Here is a 15,290-nt window from a genome sequence, read left to right as displayed (position 1 = left end):
TTAATTCTAATTTAATAATTAAAAAATAACTCCAAAAATTAACAATGTCGGCCAACCTTTACTATTATACTTAAAAAATTAAACTAAAATTAGCCGACGTTAAATAATTTAAAAATTTTTTTCATTTATTAAATTAGAGCTAAAAAATATTTTTTAAAAATTGCACATAGTTTTTCAAGTTTTTCACAAGTGAAAATTTTTTTTTTTATTTTGTAATTTTTTCAATAAAAAGGTCTAAATTTAGACCTTTTTTATTGAAAAAATTTTTAATATTTTAGATGTCGACTAACTTAAGGTAGTACCCTCGCGACTTCCGTCGTCAAAAGTTTGTGCTAGAGTGTATGGTACATATATTTTAGAGTCATTATTGACGAGCCTAAAACTTTTTGCTGTTTATGTACTTATTTTAGCCAATCACAAACGAGAAACTGATCGTTTGAAAAGTCTGGCAACACTGCGTGAGCGTTAAGATATTTTATAGTGGTTATACTGTAGTGTTTTGGACTAACTGTAGATTAACCTCTGTTTTGACACATGCGTTTATTTATTTATTTACATACATTTATTCGGAAATATAATTACAATGTCTGAAAAATTGACTTATAAAGGACGATTCATAAAAAGTCCTTGAAAAACGACAGAAATCACTAGCAAATATGCAAATAACAAATAGAAAAAATAATTGACAATATTGTTTTGTTTTCAGAAAAATCAGTAATTGAATTTTATATGTTGATGTATTTACGGATTTTAAATTTTAGTATTTTTTTTATTATTTCATCTGACTATTATTTTTATAACTTATGAAAGATTAATATATATTATTATATTCAACTTATTAACTTTTTGAATTTTTATAAATATAGAAAAATACTTATTTTCATAAAATAATCATTGTTACTTTTTTTTAAATAAATAAAATTAATAACTATAATGTTACACTTAAAGTAAATTAAACTTTTCAAATTTTTCAGCGCATGCGCGTCTCATATTTTTTTCGCGGCTCACAAAACTTGCGTTGTTGCCACAGTTTTATTAACGTATCCCCTCCTCGGCTAAAGTCTGGTAAATTTTTCATTACTTATTAATAAATCTCTCTGAAACTGTGTGGTAATTATCAATGAAATTATTTTTAAAAAATTGTTTAGTTGTTAGTTGATGTTACTCTAGTTTTTTAAAAGAATCCTAAGAAAAGTTTCTGAGATATAAAAATGTTTGTAGGTAAACTTTTCGATATCCCGTATACCGCAATGTAAAAGAGCGTTCCAAACTCAAACTTTGAAATTAAATATCTCTGAAACTAAATGGTCAAAAATTTTCAAATTGCGCCAGTCGACGCAGAATTATATGAATATTAATCTGCCGAAGTTAAAAAAAAATCCTAAGAAAACGACTCTGGCGAGGGTACTACCTTAAATTAGAGCTAAAAAATATTTTTAAAAAGTTGCACTTATAGTTTTTCAAGTTTTTCACAAGTGAAAATTTTTAATTTTATTTTGTAATAATTTTTTCAATAAAAAAAAAGGTCTAAATTTAGAGCTTTTTTTTTATTGAAAAAATTTTAATATTTTTAGATGTCGGCTAACTTAATTTTCATCTTAAAAAGCAGAAAACTGCACTCAGCAGTCGATAATTCCAAGAGGTCGCTCCAGAGCTAAAAATAAATAAAATAAATGAAATAAACTCGAACCAGCATCTAAACAATATTATAACGGTATAATTTGTGATAATCGTAAAGAGTACTCACCAGAAGCACGCTTAAAACAACAATGACAACAAATAAAAAAATACTAGCTGATGAACAATAGAGCAAGCCAATCCACTCGACTGAATACAGTGAATTAAATGAATAATTATAACAATGAACAATGAAAAATGAGTAATGAGTATCTGCAGTACCAACACAACACTTGCCAGTCATCAGAATATTATATTAGCGGTCATAGCTTTAGCGTTTGTGTCCAGTCTTCTAGTTTATCTTTATTTTTACTCCAGTATCAGCATCAGTATAAGTACAGTAGCAGTATCCAGTGGAAGTGCAAGTGCACAGTTATAATTCCTTAGTGCGTGTCTCTGTTCTTGGTGCTTGGCTTAGCTCTATGTATGTTAATTAGCATCACTAGCACCTAAAAAAATTATAATAACATTATTGCACATTTTAATGCACTTGCTCAGTTAACACATCATTAATTAGAAAAAAAAATTTATTATTTTATTCACTTTAATTTTTTAAATAATTTTTCAATTAAAAATTTATTTATAAAATTTTCTGAATTAAAAATATAAAAAATGAAAAATAAAAAAAATAATTTATAAATAATAAAAATAATTTAAGGTTAGTCAGTGCGTGTGCGTAATTTTTCAAGGATTTTGTTTTGAGTTTAAAGACCTGACTTTTGTTATTGTATTACTTGCAGAAATATATTTTTGGATTTAGTTTGTTGACTTGAGCAACTTGAGCACTGAGTCGTGTCCAGGAGCTCGAGCGCATTGCATCTAATCAAGAGAGTGAAAAAAATATTTATATATTATTTTTAAATAGTTAAAGATGGCAGCTGACTATGACGAGACACATTTTTTTTTAAAATGATTGTTCTTGAAGCTGAGGCCTGAATTTTAGTTTCAGTGTTGTATTTATTTAATTTTTTAGAATTTTTTTGTGTGTGTTTGTTGGATTTTGGTTATAATGTCGCGGGTGTCGCTCAACAAATCTCAATACAGCCAGTACGGCTCCAGGCGAGTTAGAAAAATTAGTACGGTGGGTTTATTTGTTTTTGTTTTGTTTTATCTAATGGCTTTTTTTTTAGGACATTTTTAGTGCTTTGAGCAGACCTTGTATGTTGTATGGGTTAATCCGAGTGATAAGTCAAATTAGATCGAAGCGTTAGACAGAGTATGTGTGAGACACTGATAAGAAGTTTTGTCATTGTTGACAGTTTTTATTATTTGTTTTTAACAAAGAATTTTTTTTTATTTTGATTTTGATAATTTTTAGGAATTTTTTTAAGCTCAGGAAAAATTTATTTATCATTTTTACAAGTCACTTTTTTATCATTAAGTTAGCTGTCATTTTACAATGTTGTAATTTTTTTTAACGAACAAATTTGTTACAAAAAATTGTATTTAAAATTTTTTTTTAATTTATAAATGTCAATTTTTTTACTCATTTTTTTTTTTACGTAATTTATCTATTGAAAAAATTCTTAAAATTATCAAATATCAACTAAATTAATTTTAATCAATTTTTATTACATTAAAATTAGTACTTGGTCATTTAAAAAAATTTTTTTAACTAACAAATTTGTTCTGAAAAATTATTTAAAAAATTGCATTTTTTATTTATTAAAAATTCTAAATGTCAATTTTTTTACTCATTTTTTTTTAAGTAACTTATTTATTAAAAAGTTCTTGAAATTCACAACTATCAGCTAAATTATTTTGTTCTTTATGACATTAAAATTAGCAGTCACTTAATCATTGAAAAAAATTATTTTTAACAACCAAATTTGTTCCAAGAAATTATTTAAAAAAAATTGAATTTTTAATTTATAAATGTCAATTTTTTTACTAATTTTTTTTTGGCGTAATTTATTTATTAAAAAAATTCTTAAAATTATCAAATATCAGCTAAATTAATTTTTATAATGTAAATTTTTATTTTATAATTCTAATATTTTTTTTTATACATATAAATTATGATAAAAAATTGAAAAACAAATTTAACATGTAAAAATTATAAAGAATTTTCTAAAATTTATTTATTTTTCAAAAAAAAATTAAAAAATGATCAAATGTTTGCTAATATTATTATATATTTTATAAATATTCAATTATGAGACATTTGATTATCTTTAGTAATTTTTTTTAATAAATAAATTATGACAAAAAATTTTTCAAAAAGAAATTCTAGATATAAATTGTAAAAATCTATTAATTGATTTATTCCTTAATTTTTAATAATTATTTATTTATTACAAGGCAATTGTAGTCATACATTGTTGCGTGCTATATAAACAACAAGATACATTAGATAAACTTAATTTCTTTATAACTTATAACTTTGTCGATGTATTGCAATCTTTACAATGTCTAATCACAATTTATATAATTAGAAAAAAATTTCAAAGATTAACTATCTACAAAGTATTTATTATCAAAGAAAATTCGACTTAAAATGAAAACTATCAAAGTTATTTTTTGAAATTAAATTGAACCATTTAATCCATTGAAATCTCGGCAGATAAAATAAAAATACATTCGATTATTTAAAAGTAAAATCAATAAATTTTCAATGCCAAGAATAAATATTTATAGAGTAATATCTGTTTAAACTTTTAAAAAAAATTAATCATGTTGATCTTAATCATTAATAAAAATGGCAAAATATTTATAAATTTTTAAGGAGATCCACACAAAGTAGTCAAATTTTTTAACTTTCCTAAAAATTTGTAAATTCAATCTACGTAGTCTAATAATTAATAAAAAATTAAAAAACAAGTTTCCGGGATATTTAATGAAATAATAAGGTTTGAAAATTGTAATTTTTACATATACGTAAATAGAGATTCTACCAGCCGTGTATTTGGTTAAGAATTTAATGCAATTAACGATTTAAAAAAAATTTTATTTTCATTGAATTTGATTGAAAAAATAATAATAAGCTTTCGATAAAAACAATAAAAAAAATAAGTTTCCGAACGTATTACGGAGATATTTTATATTTTTTATGAAAAATCGCAAGGAACTTGCGTTCTTTAAAGTCTTGTATTTGACTTGGCAACACCGCTTGCGCAGTTACTCTGAGCATAAGTAACTGCGGTTTTTCAAATTCTAGAAGATCTTAGTAATAATAATAATAAGTTTTATTTGTATCACAAGTTTTGTGTTTTACAAAGATTACAGTCGTTTTCTCTTTTTATTTTTTTATACTCTTTATATACTAATACTTAGTTCTCTATTCACATTAATTTTTCTTATCCTAATATCACTTTCTTATTTTTGGTTTGCACTATTTCTACTTTACAATGTAGTTTTGCTATAATTGCTTAAATTATATTGTGACTGTGCTACCATTTCTCACTTCACTTTCGGTTACTTTATCCTACACTACTTTTATTTGATTATTTTCTCATCATTTTCCATGCACTTACAGTCGCATGCGTGCTATTTTACCTCATCTACCTACACAGCCTCTGTATTATCACTACTTTTTTTACATTCATCCTTTTCACACTCTCTTTGTATTGCCCTAGAAGATCTTAGTAATTTTAGTTAGACAGTAAACAAATAAATTTGAAGGTAAGGGGGGAACTCTTGCGGTGTTGTCAAGTGTATACCGGTAATTCAGATTGCTATATTTTTTATTAGTCAATTAAATGTTAATAATTATTTAATGAGTAAATTTATCGAAAATTTTCTCAAAAATGTTATTAATTAATTTAAAAATAATTTTAAGATGCACAAGGGGCATTCCTTAGTGACTGGTGAAACATTTGACTCTGGAATTCCATCAATTATATATAATTATGTCACTGAAACTTATACTATAGTAAAATTTATCTTATAATGTAGAAAAATAATTAATTAACAACATCCCTTTGTCAAAAACCTCGATTACTTTTTAAGTTTCTCGTAATTATCATTTGACTGAGTGTGACTGGTGGGACTAAGAAAAATCCTTCTCTCTTACCAAAGGTATACTTAAAGTCTAATTTCAGTTCGACCACTAAACTTTTAAAAAATACTTCCCTCAAAAATACAAAATTTATCCTACAAAAATTCAATATTATGAAGAATTAGACTGATTACCTACGTAGAAACAATTAAAAAAATTTTTTTTATTGTGACTGGTGGGACAGGCATTTGTGATTGGTGGGACAAGTACAAAATGTCTACATCAAGTTGTTTATTAAAAAGACTTTTATATTATTTCAACCTTAGAAACATTATTGTTTATATATTTAACTATAAATTATTTAGGATAATTAAAAAAAACTAATTAAAAAACACAAATAAAGGATTTAGCATGCTGACAACACGATCTTGATAAACTTAGGTGTTAATTAGTAACGAAAATAAAAAAATTTGTTTTTAAAACTATAATAATAAATATGTTAGTTAATAACAAACATAAAATGAATTTGTTCTTAAAACTATCAAAACAACATTTGAGCCGGATACAAGTTAATACGGCTGAAAGTTACTAGGAGAAAAAAATCGATTTTCTTATTGATTAAAAAAAATTTTCTTTACAAATTAGTAAAATATAACTTTTAATAATATATTAGGACTAAATTAGAATGAATTAGAAAAATTTCCAAATTTTAGTCATTTTCCCATTTCGCATAAAATGCCCCATAACAAAAGTATTTCTATACGTATTATTTTTTTATAGACATTCTTTACACTGAGGGTACTTGGATCTCCTTAGAAAATAAAAAAATATTTTTATCAGTAAAAAATATTTCTACCACTATTATAAATTAATCACCGTCTATTTATAAATTTATAATTTTAAAAATGGTTTACCCATTGTCAGTGAAACTAAATAATTTAGCTCTGACTATAACGTTTCACAAACACACGCACACAATAATAGTATTGAGTAATTTAAATTTATCATATCGTTAATAGATTTGATTAGGATAGATAAAGCGGATAGTTATTCACAGTATTATTTTGAACGGTAAGTGTGTAGTACTACTACTATACATGAAAAACGAGTTTTTATTTTCCATTTCGATGGACGACGAGGTTCGTTTAATTTTTTTTTTTTTTTTTTTTTTTTTTTTTTTTTTTTTTAAATAGATCACGGTTTCAATTATTAGCAATTTGAGTTCAAGTGTATGCTTACATATATGTCTTCAATTAAGAAGAAATAAATTTTTCTGTGATTCAAATTGCAGAATTTATGGCGCTAAACAACAACAACAACAATAATAAATAATAATAAATAAAATGATGTGTAAATAGTCCTAGATAAATATAAAAGTATGTCAGGGTTTTCCTTTCTCTTTTCATTGATAATTTTTCACCATAAATTATTGCAATTATTTTTTCTTTATTTCTTCTAAGAGGGTAAAGGCTCCAAATATTGACCAGTTTATATAAAATATCCATAAATATATTATGTGCACTAATAGAAGGATTTGTTTATACTTAAAAAGCTTTATTAACTAATAAATGTTTTTTTAACATGGGATTTAATAAATATTTCGCGTGCCTAATGCCAAAAGAGCGTATTACAGCAGTTAGATAGCGTTAGGGTTCCATGCCAAAAGGGCGTATTAGATAGCGATAGGGTTCCATGCCAAAAGGGCGTATAAAAAAATTTTATTTTGCTATTCTCTTTAGAATCGCTCGAAACGTAAAGATCTGCAGAAAAAAAATTTTTGACGTACTAACGCTAAAAGGGCGTATCTTAAGATAAACGATATATATATATATATATATATATATATATATATATATATATATATATATATATATATATATATATATATATACTAGCTGATACCCGCTCGCTTCGCTGGGCATACAATAAAATTTTATGTTGTAACCTAGATGAAAAATATAAACAAAATGATTAATTTCAAAAGATAATTAATATAAATTTTGAATTAGAGAAAAGTGATTGTTTATGATAACCGGTGTTAGCGAGTATTAAATATATGAGAAAAGTATTTTATTATTAATAATCAATCAATCAATGGGTCAGTTAGTCAGTAAATCTGTCATTAGACAGATTTCCGCATCACCCATGACGTACTGTGTAGTGAGATGCGTTCCCATTATAATAATGTTATCCTAAACATTTAGTCTAGACCGGATAGGTCAAATGGTAGAGTAGCCGACATGTCACCGGAAGGTTCTGGGTTCGAATCCCCGTCCGAGCTATCTGAAGTTTTTCTCGCATATTCTGTAAACTCTTATTAAGAAGGTCCTTCCTATTTCTTTCTCAATCTCTTCCTCTTCCAATTATTCTGTTACGTGAATGTTGGAACGCTTCACGTAATAATTATCCGTAACTCCTATTCTTTTCCGCTTCATAGTATTATTTAATTTTAAAAATGTCAATAATTTTTTAATTTTAAAAAATGTCAATAATAAAATACTTTTCTAATATATTTAATACTCGCTAACACCGGTCATCACAAACAATCACTTTTCTCTAATTCAAAATTTATATTCATTATCTTTTTGAAATTAACCATTTTGTTTATATTTTTCATCTAGGTTACACCATAAAAATTTATTGTATTCCTATCGAAGCGGGCGGGTATCAGCTAGTTATTAATAAATTCATAACAAATTAAGTGGTATTAAAAAATATATTTATTATTACTCATTTTATTAGAAATTATCTTAAATCGACCGTTTTTTATAATAATTTAACGATATCGTTGTGAAATTTTCGAGAAGACGCATCAGACACAATTTACCATTTTAATTTTAATCATTAAAATCAGTATAATCATTTAACAATATCAACTTGATAATATTTATGTTTAATTTATCTGTGTTATGATATAATCGAGTTCATCCTTGATGATTATTCCAATACATATAAGTTATTTTAGTTATTAATGATTTAGCTATTCTTTCTTAAAAAACGTATGATTATGAATTCCTACTGTCCCAACAGTCAATCGATAAAATTTAAAATCAATCATTTTGACAGTTATTATAGCAACGGTAACCATGATAACGGTAACCATGGCAACGGTAACCACGGCAACGGTAACCATAGCAACGGTAACCATGGCAACGGTAACCATGACAATGGTAACCATGGCAACGGTAACCCTGTCAACGGTAACCATAGCAACGGTTGATTAGCGTGGGTGGTTGTAGGGGGGTTGAGTTCGATAATTTACGGGTGCCACTGATGGTTTTTTAGATTAGAGGGTCAAAATGATATTTCGCTCCCAAAAAAAGAGAGAGATATAGGGAAGGGGAAAGATTATAGGGCACGGGAGGGGAGGAGAAGAATGAGAGGGAGGGGAGGGGAGGGCATATGTGATGGTAGACGAAAAATTCATTTTGGCTAGGAATTGCGTAAAATCCGTTCTTATTGAGCGTCTACATCACGAATGGAGTAACTATGCTAAATTTCAAGTCAATCGGGCGAATAGTTTCGGAGATCTCGTGATGAGTGAGTGAGTGGTATTTCGCTTATATATATATAGATAATAATAGGAAATTATCGGTCTAAAGCCAAAAGGGCGTATAAAAAAAAATCAGGATTTTTCATAATTTCGAACAACAATCTTCAAAATTATCCGGAGAAAGTTTGTGAAAAATAAAATTTTGAAACAGTCAACATTTTCGATAGTACACAGAAAAAAAAGTCATCTTGACTCAAAAAAATCATTTTCTTCAAAATTTACTTCTTGTTTCAAGTTATTCTGTTATCTTAGTTGAAAAAATGTATTCTTGAACTAATAATGTCATATACTTATCCCAAGTAAATCTTCCTCTTGGTTTGAGAAAGTAGCGCCAACGTTGGTGACGTGATTTTTTGGAACTAAACCGAAATTTTTTTAATAAAGAATTAAATTTTAAAAAATAACCTTATGCATGATTTTTATTTTTTGTGTTCATTTAATTAGTCATTTTTGATTAATTTTTAACGTGCTGATTTCCCATTATATTACTGCTTTACAGTTAAGTGTGTAGTGACAAAAATATATGTATATATATAAGTATTTGCTCGACTTATACAAAGTACACAGTTAGAAATTTGTTGCGTTAATAACTCAATAGCTATAAGTGATATCGACAATCAGAAAAAAGATCCTTAAAGAGGAGGAAATTTATGAAAAAAATTCTCGACTCCCGGAACTCTAGCTCCATAAACAATAATTTTTATTTAATGTTGAAAATGAGTTTCCGCGTGACTGCTGTCCTACTCGGGCCTCGATGCGCCCGTGTGTACATCAAGTAAGTTCAAAAACCAAGAGAATGATTTACTTGGATTAAGAGGTTTTTTTTCTTCACTTAAGTTGGTAAGCCTGTTGGAACTAGGGAATATTTGCTTAAACCAAGACTGACCAATACAAGAAAAAAATTTACTTAACTCAAGAATATATTTTATTTTCAGTTGAATATACTTGGATCAAGTAAATATTACTTGACTCAAGATGACTTTTTTTTCTGTGTAGTAAATTTAAATTTTCATCATTTTGGACAGTCCAATGATTAAAAAAGCATATGAATTAAAAATTTTTCTCGTATTAAAATTTTATAATTGAGGTTATAATTGAGGATGGTTTTACTTGTATCACTGTAGAGTGTTTTACAAGGGAGGGTGGGGAATTATTGTCTCTCCACTTTTTTTCTCCGCAATATAATCTCTCAACCCCGTCATTATAACTCTCAACCACTTTTTCGTCCCCACCCCCCTGCATGTCGGGGTTTTTTCTTTCATGCCCGACACACATGTGCTAAGACTGTGGCCGACTTACGCGTTATAATCAGTACCTGCATTTGCATTACGGTCTTAAATAGTATGGAGGTACTTCTATAATGACATTTTACCTCCATAACTATACGGGAAAACCACAGAAAACCCGACCGGTACAGAGGCTGACAATGAAACGCACATATTCTTAGTTTATAATCATTGAAAAATATTGGTGCGCGCCGGAATCGAACCCTGGTCCCACTCTTTCGAAATGCAGGTACCGAGCCGATTTGGCTATTGCCAACCTGTATTAAAATTTTATATTTTTTATAAATTTCATTCTTATTCGTTGTATAAAATTGTAGTTAAAATCCATAATATGTTTATATAGAATGAAAAACATCTTATTATAAGTAAGAAATTATTAACTAATCGTTTATAATCATTTTTTGAGCTGAGTATAGCTGAATATAGATCTGATGAAAACTCTATTTTCAAAAAACGGGGTGAAACCAATAACTTCCCGCTTTTAGAAAATTTTTAATTTTCTTAACTGGAAGTTATAAATTATACGCCCTTTTGGCTTTAGATCACTAAATTTTCAGTGTTTTAAAGCCAAAAAGGCGTATAACTTGAGACATACGCCCTTTTGGCTTTAGAATTTTTTTTTTCATTTTTAAGCTTAGAACATGTTTATTAAGGTAAAAGCCCCAATAGATGACATGTACCAGGCAGATCACTCATGGCTATTTGTATACCTATATTTATGAATATAGATATACAAATACATGGAGTGATCATATACTGGTACGTGATCATCTATCGGGGCTTTTACCTTATACGCCCTTTTGGTTTTGTAAAGCCAAAAGGGAGTATAACTTTTGTCCACCATTTTGGCACTAGGCACGCGATTTATCAACAGTTAATAAATTGCTTTTTATGATAAGTCATTTATAGTATCAGCAATACGCGTTTGGAACACATTACCAGCAAATCTTACAAATCTTGATACTTTTAATGAATTTCGTAGCGCTGCATTCAACTATTTTCATAGTCTAGAATCGATTAATTAAGATACTATGTAGTTGTTTCTGATCTGAACGGATTAAAATTAATTTAATTTAATGTAACTTATTAATTAATTTATATTCTATATTTGTACTAAAATTAATAGTATGTATTAAACCAATGTAAAAAATGTAATTTTCTCTTATGTATGGCCACAAGGGATTACGATCTCATGGTCAAATAAATAATATATCTATCTATCTATCTATTTATTTATTAAATACGATTTATTAAATGTTAATAAATATTTGTTAACAGTTAACAAATATTTATTAAGAATTAATAAGTAATTTATTAAGTACAATTTATTAACTGTTAATAAATATTTATTAATGGTTAATGAATATTTGTTAACTGTTAACAAATATTTTTTTAAAATAAAAAGCAAAAATAGCAATTTTCTTTTGACGCTTTTTACAAGCCTATCGCTGGAATACATGATAATAATTTAATTCACTAAATAAATTAACGTTTTTAATATTTAAAAATATAAAATATAATTATGAGCTGTGATAGAATTTGGTATTTTACAATGAACGTTATTATAATGTAATATAATTAATGCAAATAATTTATAAAGATGATTTTTGTTTATAAGCAATTTTCATGTCATATGACATTGCAAGCGAAACAAATTCACTCACCAAAATATTTATTACCTGTTAATAAATATTTGTTAACTATTAATAAATACTTAATAATTATTAATAAATGTACTTTCCTCCCAAATAAATATTTATTGAATGTTAAAAAATATTTATTAAAATTTAATAAATTAAATAATTGTCTTCAAATAAATTGAATTATTTAATAGTTAATAAATCCTTCCATCAGTTTGTAAATTTATTAGAAGAGTTTGTCAGCTGAAACGAGTTTTTTGTTTTTTTTTTTTTTTATATTTCTAACTTACAAATTTAATTTTTTATAAAAAATTTAATTGAATTTTTTATTATCTTGAAAAAAAATATTTTGCATATTTAATTTATAGAATTAAATATAATTATTGATTAAATCCAAAGTTTTAAAAAAAATTTTATTAAAAAATTCAATTTGAATGAAAACTTTAAATAAATTCTTCAAATTTATTTTTTTAAAAATGATTCTAAAGGATTATAAATTTTTTGCTTATATTAAAAGTTAATATTATAATAGAGTAAAGGCTCTAAATATTGACCAGTTTAGATAAAATTAACATAAATACATTATTTGTATATTTATTGGACGAGTTTATCAGCTGAAACGAGTGTTTTCCTTTTTTTATAGTTTTAACTTATAAACTATAATACTTTTGTTTATAAAATACATAATATTAAACATTTAATTGTAATAATTAACGTTACAGCCGATTGCTCCGAATATTGAACATTACTTACTAAATATTGACCGCCTATGTTCCAAATACTGACCAGTAGTATTTTTTATAAAAAATTTAATTGAATTTTTTATTGATATCTTGAAAAAAATATTTTACATATTTAATTTATAGATTTAAATATAATTATTAATTAAATCCAGTTTGATAGAAAATTTTATTAAAAAATTCAATTTTAATTAAAATTTTAAATAAATTCTTCAAATTTATTTTTTAAAAAATTTTTTCACTGATTTTAAAGGATTATAAATTTTTTGCTAATATTAAAAGTTATAATTATCATAGAGTAAAGGCTCTAAATATTGAACAGTTTAGATAAAATTAACATAAATACATTATTTGTATATTTATTGGACGAGTTTATCAGCTGAAACGAGTGTTTTCCTTTTTTTATAGTTTTAACTTACAAACTGTAATACTTTTGTTTATAAAATACATAATAATAAACATTTAATTGTAATAATTAACGTTACAGCCGATTGCTCCGAATATTGAACATTACTTACTAAATATTGACCGCCTATGTTCCAAATACTGACCAGTAGTATTTTTTATAAAAAATTTAATTGAATTTTTTATTGATATCTTGAAAAAAATATTTAATTTATAGATTTAAATATAATTATTAATTAAATCCAGTTTTATAGAAAATTTTATTAAAAAATTCAATTTTAATTAAAATTTTAAATAAATTCTTCAAATTTATTTTTTAAAAAATTTTTTCACTGATTTTAAAGGATTATAAATTTTTTGCTAATATTAAAAGTTATAATTATCATAGAGTAAAGGCTCTAAATATTAAACAGTTTAGATAAAATTAACATAAATACATTATTTGTATATTTATTGGACGAGTTTATCAGCTGAACGAGCGTTTTCCTTTTTTTATAGTTTTAACTTACAAACTATAATACTTTTGTTTATAAAATACATAATATTAAACATTTAATTGTAATAATTAACGTTACAGCCGTTTGCTCCGAATATTGAACATTACTTACTAAATATTGACTTTGTATGTTCCAAATACTGACCAGTAGTATTATGCTTACTAGACTGGTAAATAATTTTTATTTAAAATCTATAATAGTTTGGACATTAGCTAATCTATTCACTGACATGTTAATAATTGAAGTATTGTTGTTAGTTGTTCTGTATTCTGATACAATATTATCTTCAGTACTCATATTTAAATCAATCTTTGAAGCTATACTAATATTAGGTACATTAGATAATTTACAACAGCAATTGTTGACCAGAGTATTATTTCAATTATTAACATGCTTCTTCTAACAAAAATAATTGATAATTAATCTTGGATATTAAATTGTTTTGACAAATACTTATTTATTGATTATGAAGTATTTAATTTCATATAAATTGATCATAAATGTAGCAAACACGGCGAGGTTTTTTGACTAATTTTCCCAAATTTCTGACATTTGTACCCAAACTTATTTTTTTTTCTGGATATATTTATGTGGATGCTTAAATTTTTATTTAGAGTATAATTAAAAATTGATAATTACCTAATGAATATAAAATTAAATTACTAGATTTTTTAAAATCAAATTTTTATGCTGCTTGGTCAATATTCGGTTCTTTTTTCAGCCTCTGAAATTTTTTCACATTTTATATTAATTATTAATAAATAAATTAATTTAGATATTTATTATTTCAGACTGAGAGTGAATACTCAGTGGAGGAGCAAACGAGACTGACGGGAGTGGATACCGGTGGAGATGAAGCTTCGCCAGATGATGATGCCTCTCTGTGCGAATACCATGACATTCCGCCTCCTCCTGACGGGGGCTATGGCTGGGTGGTGGTTTTCGCTTCTTTCATGTGTAACATGATAGTTGATGGCATCGCGTATACGTTTGGAATATTTTTTGAACAATTTGTGATCCATTTTGGAGAGAGCAAAGGAAAGACTGCGTGGGTCGGCTCTTTGTTGTCTGGGATGTACCTCAGTGCTGGTAATTATTTTTTTTTTGTTCAAAAATGTTTGGTAATATAATTAATAATTACTCTGAATATTATTAATAATTACTCTGAATATTATTAATAATTACTCTGAAAAAAAGAGATATTGTTATTAACATAAAATTTTTTACATAACCTCTTTTCGAACAAACATAAAATTTTATATATAACCTCTTTTAGAACAAACTAAAAATTAATCAAATTGAATTTAGCAGACATCTAACAATTCTTAAGAATTTTTTCTTTACAAATAAATAATTATTATAAAAATTTTTTATAAAATTTCACCTTTAAAATTAAAAAAAAATAACCACAATTTTTTAAAAATATTTCCTTGATACTAATTTTCAAAACAAAACCAAAAAATAATCTTATGTCTACTAATTTTTTTAAATTAATTAAAAATAATTGAAAAACAAAATTTCATACATAACCTCTTTTCAAACAAACTTTGAATTA

The 15,290-nt window shown here is 25.6% G+C and overlaps 1 protein-coding gene across 4 annotated transcripts in view; it reads left to right on the top strand.

The window, feature by feature from the left end:
- Window positions 1-15,290, top strand: part of LOC123268140 (monocarboxylate transporter 12) — a 43,813-nt gene that overhangs the window by 9,823 nt on the left and 18,700 nt on the right. For 2 of the 4 annotated variants that reach the window (XM_044733007.1, XM_044733010.1), the window contains one exon: window positions 14,527-14,824. In XM_044733007.1, the coding sequence (XP_044588942.1) occupies window positions 14,527-14,824 (298 nt within the window). Of the gene's footprint in view, window positions 1-2,357; window positions 2,759-6,726; window positions 6,754-14,526; window positions 14,825-15,290 lie in introns of those variants that run through there. The other 2 variants (XM_044733008.1, XM_044733009.1) reach the window with 2 other exon arrangements.

This window comes from Cotesia glomerata, linkage group LG6 (genome assembly GCF_020080835.1).
Source record: "Cotesia glomerata isolate CgM1 linkage group LG6, MPM_Cglom_v2.3, whole genome shotgun sequence".
Classification (NCBI taxonomy): domain Eukaryota; kingdom Metazoa; phylum Arthropoda; class Insecta; order Hymenoptera; family Braconidae; genus Cotesia; species Cotesia glomerata.
The sequence above is the reverse complement of the archived record's forward strand: the minus strand, read 5'-3'. Positions and strand labels throughout refer to the sequence as shown.